Genomic DNA, 26,685 nt, shown 5'->3' on the forward strand with positions numbered 1-26,685 from the left:
ACACCTCCTTCGAGGCAGGGAGAAAGGCAGAGTGAGTTCATACCTTTATACCTTTTTCTCTTGGCTGGAGCTGTTCTTACCCAAGCCTGTGGTACCCAGGGAACAAGTGCATTTAAAAAACAGAGTTGTAAGAACACTGAAGAATTGGGAGGAAAGTTCAGTCACTGAAATGGAGGACAACCCACTGCAAAATGTCAGGGTTTATATTTTAGTTTTCTTCCAGCAGCTGCTCCTTTTCTTGTTGCTTTCCCCCCTTTCTTTTTAACAAATTCTGTTCCCTGCCTCCCTTGAGCCCTGGGGTTCTCTCTGGGGTTTTATTAGGTGGTACTGGAGAGGAAAAATACTTGGGGGCTTATTGTACAGCTCCACACACCACACTTCCCCCTGTATCCGCACACCAGCAGCTGCAGTGGCCTGGACACATCTCTGGAGAGGGAGGATGGAGAAAACCCTCCCTTGCTGCAGCTCCTGGTGTGCAGGTGCAACTTTTTATCCCAAGTCTGGAGAATTCTGATGCTCTGCAGCAACAGGCCGAGATCAGGCCTGGGTTAATGAAAGCAGTGAAACCGGCACTTAACTTCCGAATGGATTTCCACAGAGACAGCGAGACCGTGATGGTGTTTGGACTTTTTTATTCAATAAAAGTTTGAGTTATAAATATTCTCCATTTGCTTCCTATTTACAGTTGTAAAATATTTCAGGATAGCCTACCCGTCACCTGTCATTCAGCATCTCTATAAATGTCATGAAAACATCATTGTGAAATAAAAACGTCTCATTTCCAGCCCACAAACCCTGTTTCCACACACTCACAAAATCAAATCCGAGACAAAAAAGGGGAGAGAAGGACCTGGGGGCTGGGGAGCGGGAGGAATACAGCACAGCAGGCACAACCAGTACTTGCTACACAGTAGCAAAAGAAAGGGGTACAAAATTTAGTCTGCTATGATGCTAAGCTTCTCAGGACATTTGTTATGGACCAGCGCTGCCCAGAGCACTTCTGAAGGACCAGCTGAAACCCAAACTCGTTTTCATTGTTTTCCTGCAGTTCCAGGCAGCGCTTGGATTTTCGGTTCTGGATAGGGCCTCCCTGTGAGGATTGGGGGAAAACAAAGAAAAAGAAGTGTTTGTGTTAACCACTGATCTTGTTGCCTCGCTGCCCTGGGGTAATGGAAGCGACAGAACATTCCAGTCCATCTACTGTGAAAGACTTTCCAGTTAGGGACAAGGTAAGTGCTGGATTTGGGATGAAGGTTCCTTTGTCACAGGCTGGTTTCATCTCTGATGCAGTTTGCAATAATCTCAATTGCCTGGTTTCAGTAAATGGGATTTCTGCAGCTGAGCTGTTTCTAGCCATGCATTTTAACCATGAGCCAAAGCCTTCCTGTTTGCTTCAGTTCCCTGATTCTGTGGCTCTGATGCACCTCTGAACACCAAAGTAAAGCAAAAGACAGCCAGGGTATGCTGTATAAATGATAAAATGCAAAAAAAAATGTTTATTCCTTGAATACTGAAATGTCTTTTATGATCTTTTGTTGCTAATCCTCAGAACTGACTCTGTTCAATTCCCAGCTTAATGGTGCCTTATTAAAGCCCTGATTTCACTTCTGAATTGCAGCAAGCTTTAAATCACTGCTATCACACAGATAACTACAGACCTCAATTACGATCCAATTCTCATACAGGTGACGTAAATTACATTTTTCACCCTTTAAAGCTGTTTTTAGTTGGTTCTTTCCTCCTCTCTCCTGTCTAAGGAAGGCAACAGATAACTTGTACACATCAGTGTTTCTTCTGAGATACACAGAGTGAAGGAATTGCAGAGTCTGGAAGTGGCTTTCTCTAAAGTATCTTGGACTTGTGTGGAGAATTACTGGTTTAATCTGCAAGCTGAAGAATGGAGCTGGTGCAGATTAGTACACCTGAAGTATGGAAAGAGCAGAAGCATTTAAATTGCTTAAATGTACCATGGGGAAAAACAGTTGCTATAAAAAACCCAAACCAACCACCCAGTTCCACACAGAACACCCACCACCCCCTGGTTCTGCTGGAGTGTGTGCCATGCCTTGCAGGATAAAGTCCCACCTGGGAGGGGCTTCTGCTATGAGCACAGGGATATTGGCATAAAGCCCCAGAGAAAGGCTGTGTTTCAGAGCAGGCTCTTCCCTGACCAGGGCAGCACACTCAGCACAGGAGTCTGAGGCTCCCCTCCTCTCCCTCCAGCAATGCTTATTAGCAAGAACCTTCTCCAAGATGTGCCTTCTAAAATGGTATTTTGGGGCTGGCTAATGAAGTACAGAACTAGGTTTGAAAGCTCCACATGTAAAATACAGCTTTGGGTAAGAGGGACCATTTCCAGAATAATCCACAACAATTCCAAACATGTGGCTCCCATAAATCCTCCTGGTAGTTCTATGTGCAGCCTCGATACAATTTCCACTGGTTGCTTTAGTAGACAGACATTTACAAGCATTTTAATACACCTCCATAATGAAATGCTGAGTGAACTGTATTTTCCCACTGCTGTATAACTGTTATTGACATTTGTATTAATAACAGGAGTGAAATTTGGCTGTCTGGTGGGAGCATAAACTCCAAATTATCCAGAGGCAGTAACACTGCATGGCATACAAGAAATTTGAAGAAGCTAGGATGAAAATTTTGTCACAGCTTTATTATATGCCACTTTTTCTCTTATCCTGGACACTCACCCTACATCCACCCCCCACTATTCTCATTCCCCCACTCTCTCAGTTACTTTGGCCTTCTAGAGATCATCGTAGTGAGGCTGATTTATTTTTTCCCCTCCAAGTTAATTTAATGAGCTCTGAACTAGGTTATGTTAAAACTCAGAGGCAATGGATATTTTCTCATTGTGGAGGAACAGTTATCTTGTTTTCTTCTAGAACAACATGATCTTTCTATTCCTGATGGAAGCTGTGGAGTGTGGTTTTCACTGCAGGGACTCAGTGTTGCAGGGCACCCAGGGTCAGCTCTCTTGGCTTGAAATGGGAATTACACTTTACAAGTGTTTCTGCCTAAATCCAAAATCGAGATTAACTGCCTTGTGTTTTCTGTGTGGGAATTCCAAGCACAAGAGATGCTGGAGGTGCTTGTGTTGCTGTTAGTTATGTAAATTAGTTTTGTGTCTTTCCTTCATTGGCTCTCATCCGACTTTTGGTGCTTGAGACACTCTCAGCTCAGCTCAGGATCTGAAAGCTGATTCTGGAAGCTGGGGAAAGCTGTCCCACGTTGTCTTGTTGGAAAACTAGCCTGGCTGGTCCATTACTTGCCTGATTTCTGGACTTGGGATATGACTCTGCATGGTACTCTTAGGCTTCCCCTGTCCCTTCTAACTGGCATCAGGAGATGGACAGAATTCCCTCTCCATTTTTTTGTGAAGCATGGCACTTGGAACTCTGTCAGGCACAGCATCAAGACTGAAAGACTGCCACGAGGAGCTGGAATTTTTTCTGCTGAATTCCCATTTGTTTCAGTGGTCAAGGGTTTCTTTCACTTGAATGGGCCCAAAAGCCTTGTGGATTTGTGGGTAAAGGAAGGAGGATGTTCACAGTGGAGACAGCATTTTTCCTTTTTTCTAAATGTTGTAGAGCAGACCTGGGTGTTACAAGTAAATGTATTCATGAGAAACACTTTAATACAGGCAGCTACACAAACAAAGTGTAAACCACTCCTAAGGAAAAACAAAACAAGCAACCAGAAAGAGCTCCTTCACACTCCTTCCCTCTTTCTGATGTGCCCTCATGCCAAATCTGGCTTCTATTTAACAGAAACAAGTGCAATGGGAGATAAAAAGCCAAGGAAGCTGATTTTGATGTGTGGGAAATGCTCTGCATTGGCTACTGAAAGCCTGCAGAGAGCATTGGAGCTGCTGTGTGGAATATAAAAGGGACACCAAAGTTAAGTAGTGGCTGATACGTGTGAATTGAGTGTGTAGAGAGCAGATGCTTCTAGCAAGATGTGCTTTTATTAACCACAAAAGGGAATGGTGGAGGCTCCAGCCCTGCTGGGAGCTGAGCTGTTGCAGGAGATGTGAGGCTTGTGCAGAGGCACTGCTTCAGCCCTCAGAGAGGATGCAGTGTACACGGCTTCAGATGCTTTCAGCAGGCACAGAAATGAAAGAACTGCTCTGAAGTACAGGGAGGAAGGTTTGTATGCTATTTACTCAACATTTCCTGTTATTTCTCTACTTAACTGTGTTTATTTCCAGCCCTCCCTCCGCCCAGTCCAAGCCTGGGGCAGTGTTGCTGTCCTGCCAGCTCTGGGCTGAGCTAACACAGCCTGCAGGGCTGAGCTGTGGAGGAGTAAACTGACACATAAATACTCACACACTGAGTAACTGCAGAGAAAGAACTGAGCAGGCAGGACTGAGGCATCGAAAGCTAACACTGCATTTTGCTCCTCCAACTGGCCTGGCCTCCAAATGACAGCATTCCTGAATGGTTTCTGAATGGTTTCTGAATGGTTTCTGAATGGTTTCTGCAGTCTGTCATCATCATTAGCATCTGGAACCCTAAAGCCAACTGCAGGCAAAGGTGTCCTTTAAGTTAATTATATTTTGCCTTTTTTTTTTTTTTTTTTTTAAGTAGGCAGTTATCCAAACTTGTATAAAACTCTCATAATGGGGTTTACTGCATGCTTGGAAAAATGCTTTCTTGTGTTACTAGACTTTAGGAAAGTTGCCCATTCCTTTCCCCATTCTAGGCAGGATCTCTACTTTCCAATTTAAAGGCAAAAACTGATAGCCTAGGGTAATGTCTTTAATCATGAGACATTAAACATAATTCTGTAGGCTGAAAGAAGTTTCAAGAGGAATTCTGTGCAATTGAACAGAATTAGGATTAAGACCACTGATGATGAGAGGCAGCTCAATGGCAGCAGAAGTCTCAAGAGGATAAATAAGCATCCAGGTCAACTAGTCTATAACAATTAGACTGAACGTGTCAGCACCGAGAGGTTTGAGTGAAAACCACATGGTTTTTGCAAAGCAAATTGAAGCAATTCCTGTGAGAAGCCCAGATGTTCTCAGCTCCTGCTGGTACTCAGACACACAGAAAACTGATTGAGTGCTTTGTAAGTGCACTTTTAATGCTGTCACTGTCTCAAATCAGCATCCTGGCACACAGAGGGTGCAAGGCTTTTCACTTCCTTCAGTTATTGCACTTCCTGCACTTCTGCTGGCTGTGAGAGGTTTCCTTCCCAGCCTTTCACCAAAGCAGAATTGATAGGTAACATGGCACTCAAGAACACAGATGTGCCTGCAAAGCCTTGCACTCCAAGCTGTGCCAAGCAGCTTTTGCTGAGCTGTTCCATGGGATCTGTTTTGGTTTTCTGGGAGTGGTGGATGCACAATTACCAAACCTGGTCACTTGAGAAGACCTGACCTCGTGTAGAGACGAGGGGTGTTAAAGGAGTGCTGGAGACTGCCAGCATTACTGAAAATCACACTGATGGCTGTTGCTAAGGAGGAACAGTTCCTAAGGAGTTACTCCAAAGTGAACACTTTTCCTCTCACAGTTTGAACCTGCTGTTCACTCATCACATTACAGCTCATGTCAGAGAAAAAACACGCTCGCTCTTGCTTGCCTAAACATGGCTATTTCAGCAAAAGGTCTCAAAAGGTTAATAAGGATATCCAGTCTCCTATCACATCCTCTGTATAGATTGCTGCATTCTCTAGTTTATTAATTTTCTATTTGGACCTCAATCAGTGACCTCAAATATTTACATGTTCGCTCTGCCTTTGAGGCAGAAACTCCAATCTTTGCTGTTGCTTTGGTGCATTTGAATCAAAGAATTCTGGTGAGGTGTACGAGACAGAGATAATCTCCAAACACAACACCAGATCTCCTCGTGCATTTCCCCAGGGTAAATTTTCAGTGACTGCCAAATTTAATCCTAAAAAAATTTACACAAATTATACAAGGCATTTTTTTCCTCTGTGTGATTCTCTTCTGTATGGATGTTGAAGCAATAAGAAAAAGTTCACAGGAAGAAGGGAATCATTTATCCCGTTCAGTAATTAATGCATTTTCAGTATTGCTCACTTCTTAGAAATATTGGATAATATTATTCAGTTTAAATTTTCTGTTTTTAGCTGTATAAAGGATATAGATATCTGTAATATAAAGGTAAGTGATTAACTCCCTCTTGAATCCAAAGGAGTATGATGAATTTTCCAGCTTTGTCTAACAGGTGTGCTAAGTAGAGCAGGCTCTATAACATAACTTTTGCTGTTCAAATCTTTCATCAATAAATTTGAACTATTTTAGTTGAAGTATTTCTCACTGCAGTTTATTGTTAGCTGCTCTTACTTGGACATGCTTCCTAATATATCTGAGTACTGTGAAAATACGGTGCATTTAATTGCTTTTATATATATGAAGTATTATATATACAGCAGGTTTGTATATTTAAAATATACTGTTATCTGTTTAGCTATTTAGATCTTTCTTTACAGGGTAGAAAAACAAATGAGGATTTTTACAAGACATACTTAAAATGTGAATTTGTTTTTCCAATACAAAACAAAACTAATTACTATGTAAAATGTAAACTTAAGTGGTGCTATAATAGGGATCAGCCAAACCATTTCTTAAGGAAAAAGGAATTTCTTCCCTCCTCCTGCACTCGAGTTCTGCTGTCAGGTAGCCACCCAAACTCCTCCAAGCCAGCCACCATCCACTTGCTGGTACCCAGTGTGTAAATACTGTGAAACATCCTCTGACAGTGAGCTACACCACTTTAATGTCCACATCACTATTTTGTCTCATTCCTCTGAGTGTTCAGGTTTTACATGATCATAAATGCTCGATTTTCATAATGCTGCACCAAATTTTTAATACTGGAGCTGTGACAAATCAAATGAAGCAGCCTCATCTGTAAGTCCAGAGCAGGCTTTAGTAACTGGAGGTCTGTGCAAGCATTTTCTGTTCTCTTTACTCTAGACTGGATGGCCTCATTTGCCAGCTCTCTCCAGGATGCAGAAATACATGATACTGTTAATTAAGGTATTAAAATAAAAGCAATTAAACCTGGTACAAGGATATGCAGTTTCATACAGAGAATGTAACTGGAATAGAAAAGAAATTACAGAGGTAAAACAAATTATAGAGATACAGCAAAAAAATCAGAAATGGAACATGTGGATTTATACCTATCACTAACATTTCTCCACATATATAAAAATATTTATCACAGATTTATAGCAGGTTGCAATCCTGTTAATAGCAAGATTAAGAAAATGATAACTTGAAAGTAATTACATTCAAGCCTTCACTGAAATACCAGGAAGATCTTTAGGATATGATACCTGGAATTGTGTTTACTACAGAAAATTGGGATAAAATTAAGGAAATGGAAGTTTTGGAGTGGAATTCATTAGCCAGACTAAGGTATTTTTCAGGAAGTAAACATGAATTATTACTGTATAAACAGTGGCCAGGAAATCTTCCTGACATGTTAGAAAAACATCTGCAAAAGCAAGTATTGTAGGTTTATGATGTGATTCTTGGAATTAATTATTGAACACTGTCTCAGGGTGGGTGGGTGGCTGTGGCAGAGTGGAAAGCAGATTGAAAAGGGAATCCTTTATCCATATTTAATCCAATAGCCCTGATAATTATGGCTAAATGCAGAATTTACACTGATCACATGGTTTGGTTTTTATTTTTAAAATTTATCTGGTTTATAACAAATCCAGATGATGATGTGGTATGTTGATCTTCTGAGAGCCAGGCTTACCTAGCAAGTCCTCTGTGGAAAAGGAAAAACTGGCTTGGTGCTGTGCAGCTGTGCTTGGTTTCTGTGAGCACAGCTGTCCTGAGAAAGCAGTAACAGGACAGGTCATAAATCACCTTTTTGGGAGCTTAAAGGAATAAGAGATTCTTGCTGGTGGGATGATTCACAGACTGGGAGTTCAGATTTTATTTCCTCAGCACTGAAGGGGATGATGCTCACACCTGAGTGTTCCCTTGCCCTGCCCTGCCTGCAGCACTCAGAACAGTGCCCGTGCAGGAGCCACCAGCTGGGGCTCAGTTCCAAACTGCAACTCAAACTCTGCTTGTAAATGATTGTCAGCTCACAGCAACAACTGCAACTCCTGCAATTCACTGCCCCTCCAGCAGAAGAGTCAGCTACAGGTAAATCCTGTGTTTTAAACACCTCTGGAGTCTTGTGGGAGACGATCTACAGAAAATTAATGCTCTGTCCAGTGTTTTCTGCAGGGTCATTTTGTAAAACCCAGGATTTTTTACAATCCTCATTGATTGTGCCATGCAACAGCTGCCTGTCTAGTGAAACAATATCTTGATACAACCAAGAAAAAGATAGGAGTACTGGAGATATTTGCTTTATTTGCTTATTTTAATGCTTCTTGTGAAAAGCTCAGAAAAGTCAACTTTTCCTCTTTTATTCTGACATTACGTATAAATGATTTCTGCAAACAACTCAGGCTTGATTCATCTGCTGTGAACTAGGCTTGCTTCAAGATGTTTAAAGTGTAAGACAGAGAAAGGCAACAAAGACATTCTTGAAGTGTGATGGAACACTGAGATGCTGGGGAATTACAAAATATAGTAACATAAAATAAAAGCAGGACTTTGCTTAGTAGGGGAATGAAAATTAGTGGGATCTGCCTTTAGTGTTCAAAAGCACCAACACCTGTGAATAGCAGTGAGGAACTGGTAAACAAAGTTTCTAAGGAAAAAAGGAGTGTTAGATTAAAAATTTGCTATAACTCTTGTGATTTATGGGAGTATTGGAAACCTGCTGAATTCATTGTCTCAGACATCAATGTTCACTGACTGACTCGATGTTTCTGATGGGCTGAGTCAATTTTAAGAGTTGTTAATGATAAAAGTATTTTATGGTAACTTTTTTTAGGCATGCTGAGATGATCATTGAGGTGAATGAAGCCTCAATCTTCTCCAAGAGAGCACATGAGGAGTCAAGAAGGGAATCCTCCTCCTGGACTCACAGTGAACTGCTGGCTCACAGCAGAGCACATTTCTGTGGAACAGCAAGCACTGACCATTGCCTGGGGCAGCCTTCTGGACCAAGTAATTAATCTAGTTAATTAATTTTGTGATCTGTGATGCAGCAAATTGTGTATCCCTAGGTTTTGCCTTCCTGTTTCAAGTAATATCATTGTGGTGTACACAATTACGGAAGGGTTTTGGTGGTAAAAGACCTTTTAGATCATTGGGTTCAACCATTAATTCAGCACTGTCAGCTCCATAACCAAACCAAACCACGTCCCTAAGTGCCACTTCTATGTCTTTTAAATGTCTCCAGGAATGGGGACTCCACCACCTCCCCAGGCATCCTGTTCCCCTGCTTGACAACCTTCCAGTGAAGGAATTTTTCCTGATACACAATCTAAACCTCCCCTGGCACAACTCCCTCATCCTGTCACTGGGAGAAGAGATCAACATCCCCTGGCTACAGCCTCCTTTCACAGAGAGCCCCCAGGAGCCTCCTTTTCTCCAGGCTCAACACCCCCATCATCCTCAGCCTCCTGCTCCAGCCCAGCTCTGGACACATCCCAGCACTCAATGTCTTGCTGACAGTCCAAAACCTGGACAATTCCTACCATGACATTTAGGAAATGCTCATCTTGCAGCTGTAGCTCGTGCCCAGGAGCCCCTCCCTGCCTTGTTCCTCCTCTCTTTCTCTCCCTGTGGATGCAAACATCGCTCTAAGGTGAAGAACTTCACACTGCAGTTCACCAGCCTTGGCACAGGTTATAGCCACTTACTCTTCTTCAGCCAGATAAACGAGAAACTCCTTTCGGCACAATTAGGAAATCTAAGCTTTCTGTGTTTTTTGCAGGCATGTTAACAGATTTCCAAAGGGTTATGGGGTTTAGATGAGATTATTTGTGAGAAAATCCTCCCTTGGAAAACAAAAATACTGAATGACGATCTTATTTCTTTTGTGTGTGTGTTGTATTTAATTAATCTAAGTTTCCTAATCTGAATGCTCCATAAGAAGGAGGCTTAATGCATTTTAACCCAGAAACTGAACTACTTGCATTATCATTATTATGCTTATGATTAAACCTGTCTCTAGAGCCTAAGAAATAAATTGAGTGCCAAGTGAAGAAAATTAGGAAATGAATTTGCACCACTATTTCAATTGATCTGCATATTCAAACATGGGAATTTAGGCTGGGCTCTTTGGGACTCTGATCATAGTTCTAGTTATTGAAAATGGCTTTTTCCTCACTACCCACACAAATCTGATTAGAACTGATATTGGGAAAGGAATGTCCTTTCTGCTGCAGCACAAACCTTGTGCAGTTTACTCAGACAGTAATGAAAATAATCTATTTTTTTTGGTCTGATATACTGAGTGTCACCACTCTTGGCTTCAGGACACCAGGCTTGATGGCCTGATCATTTCACTGAGTAACAAATACTTTTCTTGTCAATTTTTTCATCCTGATTTATTTGCCTTCCAAGGGAATATTTTTCTCTTCTCCTTATCTCAGTCTACAGGCGATTATTTGGTAGCCAAATCTTGCTTACATACATACTGCTTTTGTCTCCATTGGGATTAAAGATGCAACTTTTACTGACTTGATAGGGACAGAGCTTTGTTTTCAGCTGGGAATTTAGAAATAATAACAGCAAGACTCCTCCATCTGTCCCACAGGTGGGGAACACAGAACCCAACAGGGGCTGGGGCAGGAAAGGAAAGGAGAAGCCAAAGCAGAGCTCAGATGTGGAGCTGGCCCTTCCCTTGGTGAGTTCTGCTCCTCACTGGGGCTGCTGGGATGTTCTGGCACAGCTGATGTGACAGTGACAGTGACAGGGCCCTGCTGGATCAGCACTGCTGGATCAGCCTGGCTGGGCAGCTGAAATCAGGGACAATCGTCTGCAACCCCAACCAGACATTTCTCTGTAAATAAAGCATGCAAACAGGCTAAAGGAAGGCAAAACATGGCTATGTGTTAACTTTCTTCTGAATTAATTCAGCACAAGTGTCTTTGGAGCTTAAATGTAGTTCTCAGGAGAGTAAATACTGCATAATGTGATATGCTAGAAAAGATTTGAAATGCACCCACTAAGAGCTCATTTTACTGCTGTTTTTCACACAAACTTTCTAGCTGGCAAGTTCTACACCAATTTGCAAAGATTAAAACTTGCTACTAGAAAATTACTCCAAATAGAAAACTAAACTGATAGAATGAAATTTTGGTTACCACTAGCTACTGCAATAATTAACAAGTAAATTTAACATCAATTAGCAATAATTGCCAAGCAAATCTAGCATCAGTTGTTAAAACACAATATTGTGTAGTAATATTTCTATTCCATATTTTTTGTGCATGTTTTTTGCATATACATTTTCATACTTCAGTTGCAGTCAAGTATTCAAAATGGAGAAAGCGTGTATGCAGATTTTTGTACTTCTCAATTCCATTCTGCTTAAATGGTACTAAAATGTTTATAGGCTTATAGTAAGATGCAGTTCTTGGTGAATAAAAAAAACATATTTTAATACACCTTTTTAAAAATTAATATTGTCATATTAAAATATGACAAGAATATTAAATTACACATGTCTTAGAGACAAATTTACTAAAACAAAATGAAAATTGAAACATGAACTGTTGTTTTCTCATGTCTGAGCAGAACAATGATTCAGCATCCTTGTCCTCCAGCTATAACACCTTGTGCACTTATCCACTTAGTTCAAATACTAATACAGGCAAGCTGGGGTAATATTTGAACAAAAAATGGGCAAAGAATACCTAAATGTAGAAATGCTGCTGCTGTACTGGACCCCTACACCAGCACTGAGCCCCTGGGGTTTGTGGAAGTGCTCCTTCATGTCTGAGGTTCAAACCCACACTTGGCAACACTGCTCACTTAACAATCAGATTGCCTCACTAAAGTACAGGGCTTAACCAGGTCTATTGGTTCATTTCATTGAGGAATTAGGTTTTGTTTCTCTTTATATTTCTCCTGCAGGATCAAAGTCTGTGTCTCTTTGAACAGGATCTCCATCCCTTTCTGTCCTGAGCTCCAGGCAAACAATGACAGTGCCACAGCAGTACAGCTTGTCTCCAGCTCCAGAGACACGTAGAGAGTATCTGCACCCTTTGTGCTTAGGAATGCCACATAAACCCAAACTCCTGGTACATCACTGATGCTGCTTTGCCAGCCTGTGGCTCTCAGGATGGAGAATGTGGTGAGTTAGACACACTCAGCTCTGCTGAGATGAATCCCCCTTGCAGGCTGATGTCCTGGCTGTGGGGTGAGAGCAGCAGGGGACATTAGCGTTAGGGAGCTGGATAATGGTGCTGGGCTCTGCTTCTGCACTCTGTGTGCCCAGCAAGGGGCATCTGAACCTGGTACAGAGATTCTCCTCCTGCTTCCCAGCCCCCCGTTTCATCCTGGCACTCAGCTGCATTCCCCTGCTGCCCTGGGACGTGGTGGTGGGTCACAACCTCTCTTTTCATTAGATAAAGGTGGGTAAGGGCCACTGAAAGGCCAAAGTCTGCAGGAGGAACAAGGTGTAAATTCAGCAATTTTAAGGTCTATTCTTTCTTTATACAGCTAAACAGAAGATCTCCTTATCTATTACCTAATATCAAAATAAGATCTAAATCATCATATTTATCTGAGGAACACCTGTAACAACTCAGTAATTAATATGTTTGTCTGCCTTCCCTTTTCCTTCCCAAGCAATTCCTACCATGATATTCAGGAAATACATATTGAAACTACAGCTGCAAGCAACCAATTTTATTTACATTTTCTGGCCATAGCACAAACCACTCTCTCCAAACCCTCATGAATGGGAATCCATCCTGTGGAAACCTTCAGCAGTGACTAGAATCACAGTCCTCCACACCATGCACAAGCAATGTTTTCAGAAGACATGGGAACAGGACAGTGCTGAGAGCAGGCCCTGCACATCTCCTCCCTCCCATGAAGGATGTGCTGAGTGTCCATCCCTACAGCTGCAGATTCTTCCTACCTTTCTATGGCAACCACTGGAAGCCAAATTACTTATATTAACTAAGTAAGAAACAGCTGTAGATGATTAATCCCAAGTTTTTAGCTCAGCCTGGTGTCCTTTCTTTTGCATCTTTTTACAGAGAGCTCTCCCCTGTTGCATTTCTCGCAACAGCAGAAAGTGAGAATGTGGCTCATCTGGTTAGAATGGAATAGTCACATCCCTGTCCAGCAAAACAGAAACAGGAAGATAGTTCAAGATAAAGAGTAATTACAGAAAAACCTCCTCCTTTTGCCTTTGCTATGCCTCTGGAGGAGTCCTAAGGGGGTAAGTGAACTTTCCTAAGTGAACTGATCTGCTGCCAGCCAGGTGAGGTACTTAGAGACTCGCAGGGCAGGCAACAGACCCTGCATCAGCAATAAACCTGAGAAACTGGGGACTGAGAGGCTTCTCAAAATGTCCCAAATCTGGGGGAGGGGGATTTGCCCTCTGGAAAACCTGATTGCAGCACTGAGGCTGTACTGCTTCTCCAGAACAGCCACAAACCTGATCACATCAGAGAACTGGGCTGGCCACAAGCCATTTCTGCCAACAGCTGTCCCGAGGCCTCACCTGTCCAGGTGCTCTGTCCTTCCTTTCCCACAGCTCACAGCCCCTTCCCTGCCACCCAGCAGAGCCTGCAGCACCATCACAGCATCCCCAGCAGCCTCACTGAGCTCAGGGACAGGGGTAAATGCTGCTGAGCTGCTGCTCTGGGCCAGCACTCGCTGCCACAGGAGCTGCTGCCAGCAGTGCCTGCTCCTCACCAAAAGCAGCTCAGCCTGAGCTTTGGCTTTCCTCGTGTGCGTGATGCCCAAGCAGCTTCCTCGAGACCACGCTGCACACAGGATTGTACTGCAATTCTGACCATTTTACTACCATGTAGTTCTTGCCTCTATCTCCTCTGCTCTGTCTAGTTTCTGATCACTTCCTGGTTTTTTGCTCCAAACTCTAACTTTGTTCTGATGAAATGAGAATGTGATGAGACAGACTGAACTAGCTGAGCTGTCAAACACCTAGAACACATTCCAGCACAGGAGTATTTCCAAAACAAACATTTCCCTAAGAGAAGGCTGCTTGACAAACAGCCTGAACAATAACATTCTTGAACACCACCCAGTTGATGGGAGTCTTTGCTGGGCTAATTTACATAATTTGACATAATTACTGTTATAAACACTTGAAGAAGCTTTAGAAGCATGAATGCCACCAAAGCCTACATTTTATGGGGTCTCATTGCACTTGGCAGCTGTACAAAACTGTGGAGCATGGAAATGTGCTCAGAGAGATCCTGATTATACAAACACATTCTGCAAGCTTTGAATGCTCAGTGCAGGTTTCTGTACAGGACAAATATACCTGAGGACACACAGGACACAAAGAAGTGGTGCCTCCCTCCCAGTGCCTGCCCATCAAACCACAGTTCTGTCCACAAGGTAGCAGTGGACATCTGGCTGCCTGGCTCCAGCTGCCTGCAACTGAAGAGAGCTAGGAAATTCAAAATTTTAAAACCAAAGTAAAAGGTAAATTAAAATAAAACAAGAAATCAGGTTTGCACAAGCATATGTATATGTGTAAACACACACTGCTGATCTAAAAGATGTGATTTAATGATTAATTAAATAATTCTTTAATAGATCTATAGGAGCAAGGAGTCCCCTGAGGATAACTCCATCTTCTACTTTTGTCATGTGGAATTCACTCATCATTACACAGTACAAGGGAAGCTCCTTCCTAAAATGCTCATTCCTAAAATGTTATCTGAAGGATATTGTTTTTAAAAAAAGTTGTACAGTTTTCTATCAACCAGACTGCTGTCCATGCCCCACCACAGACTCTTGTGGGGCCTCTCAGATTATAGTGTTTCCTCTCTCAAACTGATTTAAAGTGTCTGTAAAGCAGAGAAAATACAGATTTTTGTGCTGATCAGGGAAATCTACTTTGGTTTTTTATCCTGCTTTGGGTGGTCAGTCTGTTTCCTGTTCCCTTTCTGAGACAATTCTCCACTTGCACTGCAGTATTTTTCCTTACCTATACCACCAGGCATTCTCATGGAATGAAGAAGAATCCAGGGAAGTTGAGGCACAGCTGCAGCCAGGGGAAAGTGCTACAAAAGGCACCTACATTTTTATTAATAGTTCACAAATTTCAAACTATGTAAGCATCAGTGCTTACACTCCTGATACTCACAGAAGTCCTGCTCACTGCACATATGGAAAAGAAATACCAGAGCTTTAAAAAAGTAATAAAAAACAGTTTTGAGAGAGAGAGAGCTCCCAAGACAGTTACACAAACACATCTTTTCAGCAGACTGAATGGGAGCACTTCAAAGGGAGTTCATCATCAGTTGATCCTGGCAAGCCTTGATGACATCAGTGAACTTTCTCCCAGCTTACAGAACCTGCCCAGGGCTGGCCACCAGGCAGAATGTTGAGCAATAATGACACTTTAATAGTATTAGGTATTAGCAAAATCCTTTTTTAACAGAAAACTTCTAATTATTTCATTTGTCTTAATTTATCATGAAGAAACAACTAATTAGCTTTAACTTCTCTTGGGGAGAAGTTCCTTTGCAGAAGGAAGAGAGAGGCCATCGAGTTGAGTTTATTTATTAGCACTGTACCTTCACTGAGGGATTGTAGCTGGAATGTGGAATTGCAACAAACCTAATACCATTAAATCACATTTTAAAATAATTTAATAGCTAAATTATCAAGGCCTGCTGCTGCTGCCCCCCACCCCCCAAAAAATACCATCTGATATAATCAGTATCATGAAATAGCAGCAGTATCCTGCAGCAGAAACCATTAATTGTCACCAAAACTCTGGGGTGTACAGTGCAATCACTGGATAGGTGGACCATGCTAAAATATTACTGAAATACTCTTCAATCTTAATTACACTTTTTAAAAATGATATAAAAAATCAAGTGCAGAGATGGACACAGTGAGGCTCCCCTCATGAGAAGACTAGTGTTAAAATCTGAGAAGATACAATTAAAATTTTGCCCTTGAGGGGCCATTTTAGGGATTTAAGATCAGTTGCTTGAGAATTACCTTTTAAAGACCTAAATTACTTTCAAGTATAAATACAAAACAAGCTAATATTTTGCTTTACTGATTAATGTCCAGATGTTGTCTGCACCAAGATTGATACTAATTGTATTAATGAGGTTCTAAAGTATATGGATAAAGGCTGTTAAATTATTGAGTTGACAGAAAAGATACCTGCAAACCCACAGGGATGTTACAGAAAAATTAAAAAAGGGAAAAAAAAATTTGCTTTGAATGGTGAGCCTCAGCCTGTGGACTGGAATAGCCAGCTGGATTTGTTAACTCCAAACTGCAGAGGAGCAGCTGTGACACCAGGCAAACTCCCACAGCCATGACCCTTCCCCCAGAAACCAATCCTGCACTTGTTTTAGAGAGTAATTTCATTTCATTGATTCACCAGTGTACCTGACGTGGCAGAGTTCCATGGTGCTAAACTTACCTTGGGAAAAACTCATCTTTCTTTGAAAAGCAGAGTTTGACTGTCTTTACTTCCAGCCACTGGAAGCTGTTTTGTCCTCAGGGTAACCTGTATCCCCGTGTGGAAACACTGGGGTGTCCTGCTCACACCTTGCCCTTTCCTCCCAGCTGAACCAGAGCCATCTCCAGGATGGCACAGCTTTTCCAGCCCCACAACTCCTGTGGCTTCTTCACTCTCCCTTATGTTTCTAAATCAGTTGGGAATGAGGACACCAGCCCTGGCCTTAGGGTTCAGCATTCTCATCACTGTGAAAGCTCCTCTCAGCCTTTCCTTGAGCCTCTTTCTGCCTCTCTCACACTCGTGTGTAAAAGCATGAGCTTTTTTAAGAAAAAACTGCAGAACTCATTATGAGGCTGCTATCACCAATGATCCACTACCTCCATTTCGGAGTTGCTACTTCTAAAAAACAAACAAAAATATTTATGTTCCTCCTTACTAAATAGGTTACTTTGCATTTGACTCCACTGAAATAACCTTCTTTTTCCTCCCTTACAGCACTCTGCCTTAGAAACAAGTTATTCATGGTGAACTCAGAAAATATAATACAAGTTTTGTACCCTAAGTGAGGTGGCTGATTTTGGGATCAAACCTAAACACCCACTTCTTGGCTCTGTGCAAAGAGAGCCAGGATAAATCTGGTTCTGTTCTGTCAGTAAACAGATTACTCACGCCTCGACACAGAAACAGAGCTTTGAAACTTTCTGAAATGGCTGCTGGGGAAGAATTACCTGAGTAAATTGCCAGTAAAGCTTCATTCTCTTGGCTTTGGCATAATTGCATTCAATGAGCCTGGGCCTGCTGTTGACATCCACCAGGCATCTGTTGTCATCGTCGTCGATGGTGGGGCTCAGAACACCCAGGTGCAGCTGCTGACTGCTCGTGTAATAAACATTCTGCAACAGGAAGCACAAACAACATTTGTGGCCTCGACACAGAAACAGAACTTTCACCCAAAGCTAATGGCAAAGATAAAAATGCTAAAGAGCAATAGGCTGACCCCATAGTGGCTTTTAAATGATTTCCTTTCATGCAGGAAGCAATACAACATTTTAAAAGTTGGTCTAAATTAACAATTAATTGCTTAAATGCTGGTTAAGTATTTAAGGGGAAATATGCAAATACAACTGATTATTGGCTCATGATGTGCTCCTCTGTTTTCTGTGGTCATGGTGAGGCTTTTCAAAGAGGAAGATTGGCTGGAATAGGTGATCAGCTCTGATCAGAGTATTTCCTCTGAGGATAACGCCTCGCTGCAGAGGTAAGAAAAGGGAACAGCAGCACAGCAGTTCAGAGCATCTCAATCACTTACAGAACAAAGATAAATGAAGGTTTTCTACAAACAAATGCTAAACCCCACACTTGAAGCAGCTACTATATACAAAAAATAGTTATTAGCAACCGGTGTCAGGTACGGGCAGGAGAGAGAACAGCAGGGCCACCCTTCAGGGAATTTGTTCTCATTCTCTTCTGTCAATGCCAATGCACAGACACGAGGAGGAAAAGGGACAGACACTGGCTGCTCTGTATTTCCAGCAAAGAAGAGCCCTCAGGGATTTCACCTGGGACCAAAGACATGAGTTTATTGTGTTACACAAATTCCTTCTCTCTGTCTGACTGCAAGGATACGTGGGAGGTTTCTCTAGAAGGAAGAGGAAGGATGGAGGGGATAAATCCTCCTTCAGATTGACAGGTTACAGGTAAGCCCAAATGGTAACACACAACTGAGGCAGGACTGCCTGTTTGCTAATCACAAATGGAATTTATTTTGCTAAAATCAGACTTTTCTTGGAAGGGCCATGAGAAAGACGAAATGGAAACATCAGGCTGTAGGTGTGAGGACTTTGGTAACTCAGTGGTGGCAGAGGCACCAAATGAATGCCCCTGTTGTTCACTGTAGCTATTCCATTCATCTGTAACCAAAGGGAAACTGGAAATCATGCTGGGTGCATTTGGGAATCTTTTCAGTGCCCAGACTTCCCTGGTATTTTTTCACTGATGATGTTGTAAATTGTTTTATGTGTGAGCGTTCTCATTTGTGAAAACTGGCAAAAGAGGAGAGAAAGCAGAAAAAGCAGAACAAGCCAGGTCTGCCAAAAGATTTAGGAGCTTCATGAAATAAATAAATAATAAATAATAAATAACTAAATATCAATCAATCAATAAATAAATGGAGTGCTGGAAACAGTCAATGCAGGGATTGAATACAAACACAACAAATGGTGATGTTTTGGGCAAGACCCTGTCTTTACCTTCCTGTAACACTGCCAGGGCAGATGTAACCTGACAGAACTGAGTTAAAATTAATTACCATTAATAGTTTAGAATAATCCAAGGTTTTTCCCCCCTTAAGGAAGTTTCATTGATTTCACCCCACAGAAAGGTGACAAGCCTGAGCTGGCTGAAGTGGAGTGAAAGTTTTAGGAGGTTGAACACAGGAAAGTTGAAGAGTTCAGCCGTGCCCTCCAGGAGGAGAGCAGGGCAGTGAAAGGAGTGGCAGGACACATTTCCAGAATGGATGGTTCTGACTGAAAGAAGGGTTGAAGTGTAAGAACTGTGGGCACACCAACAGGATCACACTGCATCCACAGCTCTGGTTATTAACATTCCTGCAAACAGAACTGATGCCTCAAAAAACCAATAAACATTTAGAATGCACTTCCTAGACAGGCCAAGAGCAACTATTTTAGACCTGCCCATGATCTATTTAGATATTTTTTGGGGTTTTTTTTGAGAGAGACTGAGGTAGTGACAGAGCAAAGGCTGTAAGATCAAGATGATCTTAAAAGGGGATTGTTAGGACACGCTGCAGATAAAATTTTGTTGCAGCTTGTTCACCTCTTACCTGAAACTACTACTAGAAAACATAAAGGGAAAATGTCAGTTATTGAAATTTTTAACTAATAGGCAGGATATTTCATTTCAGCACGTTGTCACAGAAAACACAACACAAGAAAATAAAGGGGGGTTGCATTTCTTTCCTTAATGACAGTATCAGTCATGGAAACCCATGAGCAGGCTTGGCTCTGACTCTGAGAAGTGAAATCTGCAGCTCTGCACAAGGAAAGCAGCGAGCCTGCAAACCCTGGGGACTGAGCTGCTTTTATCAGCTCAGACACCTCAGCCTTGGGCAGCGTGGCCTGAAGGCTGCAGGGAATCATTTCATCCTTGTACAGACAAACCAGCTCACACTGCAGCTCCAGCAATCATTTCATCCTTGTACAGACAAACCAGCTCACACTGCAGCTCCAGCAATCATTTCATCCTCTGTACAGACAAACCAGCTCACACTGCAGCTCCAGCAATCATTTCATCCTCTGTACAGACAAACCAGCTCACACTGCAGCTCCAGCAATCATTTCATCCTCTGTACAGACAAACCAGCTCACACTGCAGCTCCAGCAGTCATTTCATCCTTGGACAGACAAACCAGCTCACACTGCAGCTCCAGCAATCATTTCATCCTTGGACAGACAAACCAGCTCACACTGCAGCTCCAGCAATCATTTCATCCTTGGACAGACAAACCAGCTCACACTGCAGCTCCAGCAATCATTTCATCCTCTGGACAGACAAACCAGCTCACACTGCAGCTCCAGCAATCATTTCATCCTTGGACAGACAAACCAGCTCACACTGCAGCTCCAGCAATCATTTCATCCTCTGTACAGACAAACCAGCTCACACTGCAGCTCCAGCAATCATTTCATCCTTGGACAGACAAACCAGCTCACACTGCAGCTCCAGCAATCATTTCATCCTCTGTACACACAAACCAGCTCACACTGCAGCTCCAGCAATCATTTCATCCTTGGACAGACAAACCAGCTCACACTGCAGCTCCAGCAATCATTTCATCCTTGGACAGACAAACCAGCTCACACTGCAGCTCCAGCAATCATTTCATCCTCTGTACAGACAAACCAGCTCACACTGCAGCTCCAGCAATCATTTCATCCTTGGACAGACAAACCAGCTCACACTGCAGCTCCAGCAATCATTTCATCCTCTGTACAGACAAACCAGCTCACACTGCAGCTCCAGCAATCATTTCATCCTTGGACAGACAAACCAGCTCACACTGCAGCTCCAGCAGTCATTTCATCCTCTGTACAGACAAACCAGCTCACACTGCAGCTCCAGCAATCATTTCATCCTCTGTACAGACAAACCAGCTCACACTGCAGCTCCAGCAATCATTTCATCCTCTGTACAGACAAACCAGCTCACACTGCAGCTCCAGCAATCATTTCATCCTTGGACAGACAAACCAGCTCACACTGCAGCTCCAGCAATCATTTCATCCTCTGTACAGACAAACCAGCTCACACTGCAGCTCCAGCAATCATTTCATCCTCTGTACAGACAAACCAGCTCACACTGCAGCTCCAGCAATCATTTCATCCTTGGACAGACAAACCAGCTCACACTGCAGCTCCAGCAGTCATTTCATCCTCTGTACAGACAAACCAGCTCACACTGCAGCTCCAGCAATCATTTCTGTGCTGTCAGAGGAGCAGTGGTTCAGCCTGGGAAGAAGCAGAACCATGGCTCTGGCTGGAGGAACTACTCAATTCTGCTTGTTGGCAAAACTCTACAGAAGCAGAACAATCAAATACAATTATGCCCAACAGATTTAATTAGCAGCTTGCTAATTAAGAGAGCCTACCTGCTAATATCACTTCATTTCTCATTGTGGGCCAGTTAGAAAAAGAGGTGAGAAATCTTGAATTCTCACCTAGTGTTGGGAAAGGCACCTTTCACTGGGTGAAAAACCAGCTTACTGGTTTACTGGCATGTAAAACCAAGCTCAGACTAAACCAGGAGGTGGTAGGGGGGCAGCCTGGCCTGCAAGGCTCTTTCAAGATGTCACTTTGCTTACCCAGTAATGTGGACAATATTTAACTCTTCTATATATCATTACAAACATTTTAGTCTCTTATACAATAAATCCATTCCTTACTTCACTTCAGAATTGAAAACATTGCACAACCTTGCAGCTTGACTGCTGTGTTTTCCTACTGGAGGAATCACATGAAAAGCACACAACCTCTCAAAATTCAGTTTGAGCAGCATGTCAGCCAGCAGGGATGCACTGCTCTGTGTTGCACTTGGCCAGAAAACTTTGCTTAAAACCTACTGACAGTCCCTGGTTCCTGTCCCCCACCCTGAGAGTGAAACAGTCCCTGCGCTGGAGGAACACAGTAATAATTGTTGGGATGAAGGGAGAAGATCCATGTGGTAAAAGAGAATTAACAATTGACACTACTGATTACTGTTCTAGTCTGAAACCTAAAGCCACTACATATGAAACCATGGTAAAGCTGCCCTTTAAATAACTTCATATATTAAAAATACTTTAACTGCTTTCATACCAGATCTTCCTGCTTCTATTTCCTTACTTGCATTCTCCAAAATACTTTTTGAGATTTTTAAAATTCTTTTTGGTGGCTTCTAGTTTGGGATTTTTTTGTTGAAGGGTGGAGCACAAATTAGCTTTGTGGAGCAGGCTGTAGGAGATTACCTGAGCTACAATAACTGAATTACCCTCTCAAAATGCACATGTTGGCTATGCACATCTATGCCTTTTTATTGTACATATTTTAAACTGACCTTCAGGTAAAGTATGGCCTTACAGATTAAAACCATGCTCATGCTTTAACACCCTGTCTCCCTATAAACACACAGCATGCACTTGTGATTTAAACAAGCTGTTGAACAGATAAATGGTCACAGCAGTCCTTGAGGAGGATGCTTTTAACAAGCATCAACAAGCACACGAGCTGTTTTGCAGTCCACTTCACAAAATGGACAATTGAGGCACTTTTGCTTAAAACACCTGAAAATATATGGGCAGAATGCATTTTACCAGCACATTTTTTCTACAATATTGCAAATGTCACCATCAACCAACACAACAGGACAGAAATTCTGCAGTAATTCAGGGCAGTGATTTGTTCAACAACCTCTCCAGTATTTCCCATTTGGAAGTCCAAATGACTGGACACTAAACATGGACTACTAAGTTGTTGGGGTAACTGAAAATTTTACTCAGAATCTGGACTTTCCATTTCAGCCACAACAGCAAATGTTACAGCAGTGCTTGTTCAAGGGATTAGAGCTTAGACAAAAATGTATTTAGTTCCACTGAAGTCAAGACACTCGCTGTATCTCCAGTGTTCATTCCAAGCTCCTCAGCAAAGCAAGCACACATTCTCACATCATCATCACACACATTCTCCCGGAGGAGCTCTGGATTTCCACAGAAAGAACCCTGCTTGGATGTTGGTACCCAAGCACCAGGTAACAGCAGCTCCCTTCGTCTGTCACAAAATAAACCTCCCTACATTTCATTACTCTGCTCTAGCCCACGGCATTTTACCATCTTGTTTTTTTCACCACAGCAGCACTGATGTACAACTGTGTCTCCTGGCAGGGAGAATTTCTGCTCAGGAAATCAGTTAGGTTGGACAAAAGGCACTTAGCTTCTCAAAAAGCGAATCTGCAAGGATTCAGCACTACCATCAGTGAGAAAAAACCTGGGCAGGATTTGTGATCCATGAAATCCCAATGTGTGCCCTGAGCCCGTGGTGCTGGCACCTCTCCCTTTTTTAATATCTGCTGAGAAACTTGGCCTGCCAATACCCTCCTGTCTGTAAACTGGCACCTTTCAGCTAAAGGACCAACTATTCTGTAGCTTTCTTGAATTTATTTTACTACAAGTGTCCCATCTAAAGCCATCACTTCATTTCTGTGCTCTCCACAATAATCTCTCTGTCTACTCACACCCAAACAAGAAAAGCGAGATTGGTATCACATAATTAAAATAATAAAATGGTTCCCCAAATCCTCATAGGAGGTGAAAGTGTGAGGTTTAGTCAAGGTATTTTTGTCAAACAATTAATCTTTTTCTTAATAAAAACCATTTACTTGTCCTGGATAAAGATATCTAAAGGATGAGAACATGAATGAGTGGTAGCTGAGAGCTGGATAGGATTCTCAGGAAATCATCATAATGACTAGAAACTATTAGAGAAAATGAGGTGTTTGGAATGTTCTCCACACCTGCATTTCAGGTGAACTAGTTTGCTCAATGTTATTTTTTTCTATTTAATATTCTAAACTTAACAGTTTCTAAAAATTTGCTTGACTATCAAGAAAATGTACAATATTGCAATGAAAACAAAAGCTGTACTCAGCACTGCTACTCAGACCCACTCCAGAAATAAGGAGATGCAGCTTCACCCTTTGTCATTGGAGCAAGCCATTCCCTTGCTCATTTTTGGGGAATGCCAGGACTCTCCCTCTCTCCTGATGCAATCTCTTGCAGCAAATCAGCAGGGAAGAGAAAACAGAGAGTTTGTGCTTGGAGTCACACTCTCCCCTAAATCTCGGGTATGACATTCAGAACAAAGGGTCTTCTGGCCCTTCTATTCCACCCCTCTCCTCTGAGACAAATTCTGCTTTCAGCTGTACTCTTGACATGTCACTGGCAGAGCTCTGTCACTGCCAGAGTGCATCCTCTGCTCAGCCAGAGCTCCCCAAAGCCCTGCCCAGCTCACACACGGGACAGGGACAGGGAGAGGACAGGGACAGGACAGGGACAGGGAGAGGGACAGGGAGAGGGACAGGGACAGGACAGGGACAGGACAGGGACAGGGAGAGGGACAGGGAGAGGGACAGGGAGAGGGACAGGGAGAGGGACAGGGAGAGGGACAGGGAGAGGGACAGGACAGGGAGGGAGCTGGGCAGGAGTGCTCCAAACTGGAAATAAGAGCTGGTGATTTACAGAGGGTTAGAGCTGAGACTGGGCATTGGAACCCAGCACACGAATGCAGAATATTTCTTTGCTGATGTTAAAGATCCTCTGACAAGCTTTGTTTGCTTCTGTTTTACACAGATGGGGGATGATGCTAAACACGACCCTCAGAATTCCCTCTCATATCTCAGCTCCAGCCCAGCCTGGCCAGACAGAGCCAGACCAAAAGGCTGGGACAGACCTCACTGTCTCAGATCAGCCACTCAGCCAGGGCCTGGCAGATTGAAAGGTGCTGCTGCTCTTTCTGAAAGTCACCAACTCCATGGCCATGGCAGGTTTCCCCTAGGGCTGGAAGGATAATTTTGGTGCAACGCTCACATCTCGTGTGTTGCAGTGGTGCAGTGCAGAACACACCCTAAACCTGCCATGGAACAAACTAAACCCCAGACAATTCAACCAACATTTTCCTGCCCAGTGAAAATATCTCAAATACCTAGACAAGATAAAATCTGCCCAGCCCTGCCACGATGCTGCAGAGTACAGGGGAAGGTAAATGAGCTCTGCTTACTTGGACACGGATGCACAGCTTTGGCCTCTCAGTGATGTCATGTAGAGCTTCTGTTCTTGAGCAGCTTGCCCTGAAAGGTCAAATTGTGATTCCCACTGCAATTAACACTGAAATTCCACTGACTTCGAGTGCAATGGGATTTTTGGCTCCAAGTTTGTTATTAAACTTTGAAAAGCCATCAGACTTTATAAAGACTTCAGAGCTGAAGTGGGTTGCCAGTTGCAGTAAATTATTCATAGGAGCCAGTTTATCATGTAGCAAAAAGTTACACTAAGATGTTCAACTTAACACAAGATGATTATCTGAAGGATAAATTGCTAACTCCCCACTGGAAGTTTAGAGCAATACATACCAATTTTCAGGCTGAAAGCCATTTGTAATCCTTATGGCAATGCTCCCAGATGAAATCACGCTGGAGACTGGAACAGGACTCTGCATTTATAATGAGCAAACTTAATGCTCAGCACCAGCAGTATTTATTTGCTACCCTGCCTTTGGCATAATAACTGTGAGGGATAAGAATCCTGATTCACCACTGCTTTATTCCATCTTTGAACCGTATTTTTCTCCAAATGAATCCATGAAGTCATTTATTGTCAGGAGTAATATATTAACATACTAGGTCCAAAGTCTCACAGCAGATTCACACTTGACTGTAACTCCAGCTAAAGAGCAGCCTGGTGGATTCCAGTAAATCCAGATTTAGCTCCCATTGCCTTTACTTGGCTGTTTGTATTGTTCCTGATCCCTATCCTGGCATTTCTTGTTACAGAAACACATCTGAAACAGCTTTCCAACCCTGATAAGAAAATGCCCAGCAGAATCCAAGTTCATTCTAAGCAATACAAGCACATACATCACTAAGATAAAAATCAAGTGTTTTCTCATTTACTATTCATGTGGGAAGTGGCAGAGGAGGGAGGCTGTGCTGTGGCAGCAGCATCTCTGTGTCCTGTGCTGCCCTAAAACCCTGCTGAGGAAGGAAATACATGAGAACATGGGCTGAGGATTATGGAAAGTTACCCCTGAGCCACAGGTCAGCCCTCAGAAGATTCATGCCATTCTGCAGGCAGGTTTTCAGCCAGATGATTCAACTTTAAATCCATTAGGATGATATTTATCCCTTTTGAGGATCTATTAACTATGAATCTTGCCTTAGTGAAGAGCTGACAAACAGCTCTGGCATACCAAGCGTAGCAACACCTTAACTTGGATTTTAATTGTGTTAAAGTGTGTAAGAAAGACTCACTATTTCACTTCAGTGTTCAGATTTGCATCTGCTGAATTAAGGCACCAGCACATTGATTATCTGCCCTGCCTGCTCCTCTTCATGTCTGTGCACTAATTAAGACCCCAACTCTGAGCAACAATATTTGATAATAATAAAACCAAGGTTCTCAGAAACTTTCAATAATACAGTGTGGTGCTGTAAATACATGCTTAAAGGTGCAAAAATGTTAACACTTTAATAGAAAATAGACAGGTACTAAATGCCAGACCTTTTCTTTTTAATTTAAATTCATGAACTCATATTGCAGTGGAATACCTAATTCTGGTGTTGCCTACTTTGGTATTCTGCTTTGGTTTTATTTAAAACAAGCAAACAAAAATCCTATTACTTAAGCTCCACTTTTTAAATGGAATAAAACTGTCAATCATGGGTTTTATATATGCTCTCAGTATTTACTGCCATAGTTGTCCTAATTCTGGTAAGTACAGAATTAACAGGACCTGGATAAATTAAAATTTTACTTGATTTGCTTCCTAATGCTTCTCTGGGTTTTGCTCTTTTCTCTGCACA

At 42.5% G+C, this 26,685-nt stretch overlaps 1 protein-coding gene across 2 annotated transcripts in view; it reads right to left on the reverse strand.

Moving 5' to 3' along the window:
* Nucleotides 1-615: 615 nt before the first annotated feature.
* Nucleotides 616-26,685, reverse strand: part of GALNT18 (polypeptide N-acetylgalactosaminyltransferase 18) — a 200,725-nt gene continuing 174,655 nt past the window's right edge. The window contains exons 10-11 of one of the 2 annotated variants that reach the window (XM_005531558.3): nt 17,289-17,453; nt 616-1,090 (exon numbers count right to left, since the gene is read on the reverse strand). In XM_005531558.3, the coding sequence (XP_005531615.1) occupies nt 944-1,090; nt 17,289-17,453 (312 nt within the window). In that variant the 3' untranslated portion in view covers nt 616-943. The other variant, XM_088057582.1, reaches the window with a different exon arrangement.

This window comes from Pseudopodoces humilis, chromosome 7 (assembly GCF_049639895.1).
Source record: "Pseudopodoces humilis isolate 2021_Gansu_Grassland_sample_001 chromosome 7, ASM4963989v1, whole genome shotgun sequence".
Classification (NCBI taxonomy): Eukaryota; Metazoa; Chordata; class Aves; order Passeriformes; family Paridae; genus Pseudopodoces; species Pseudopodoces humilis.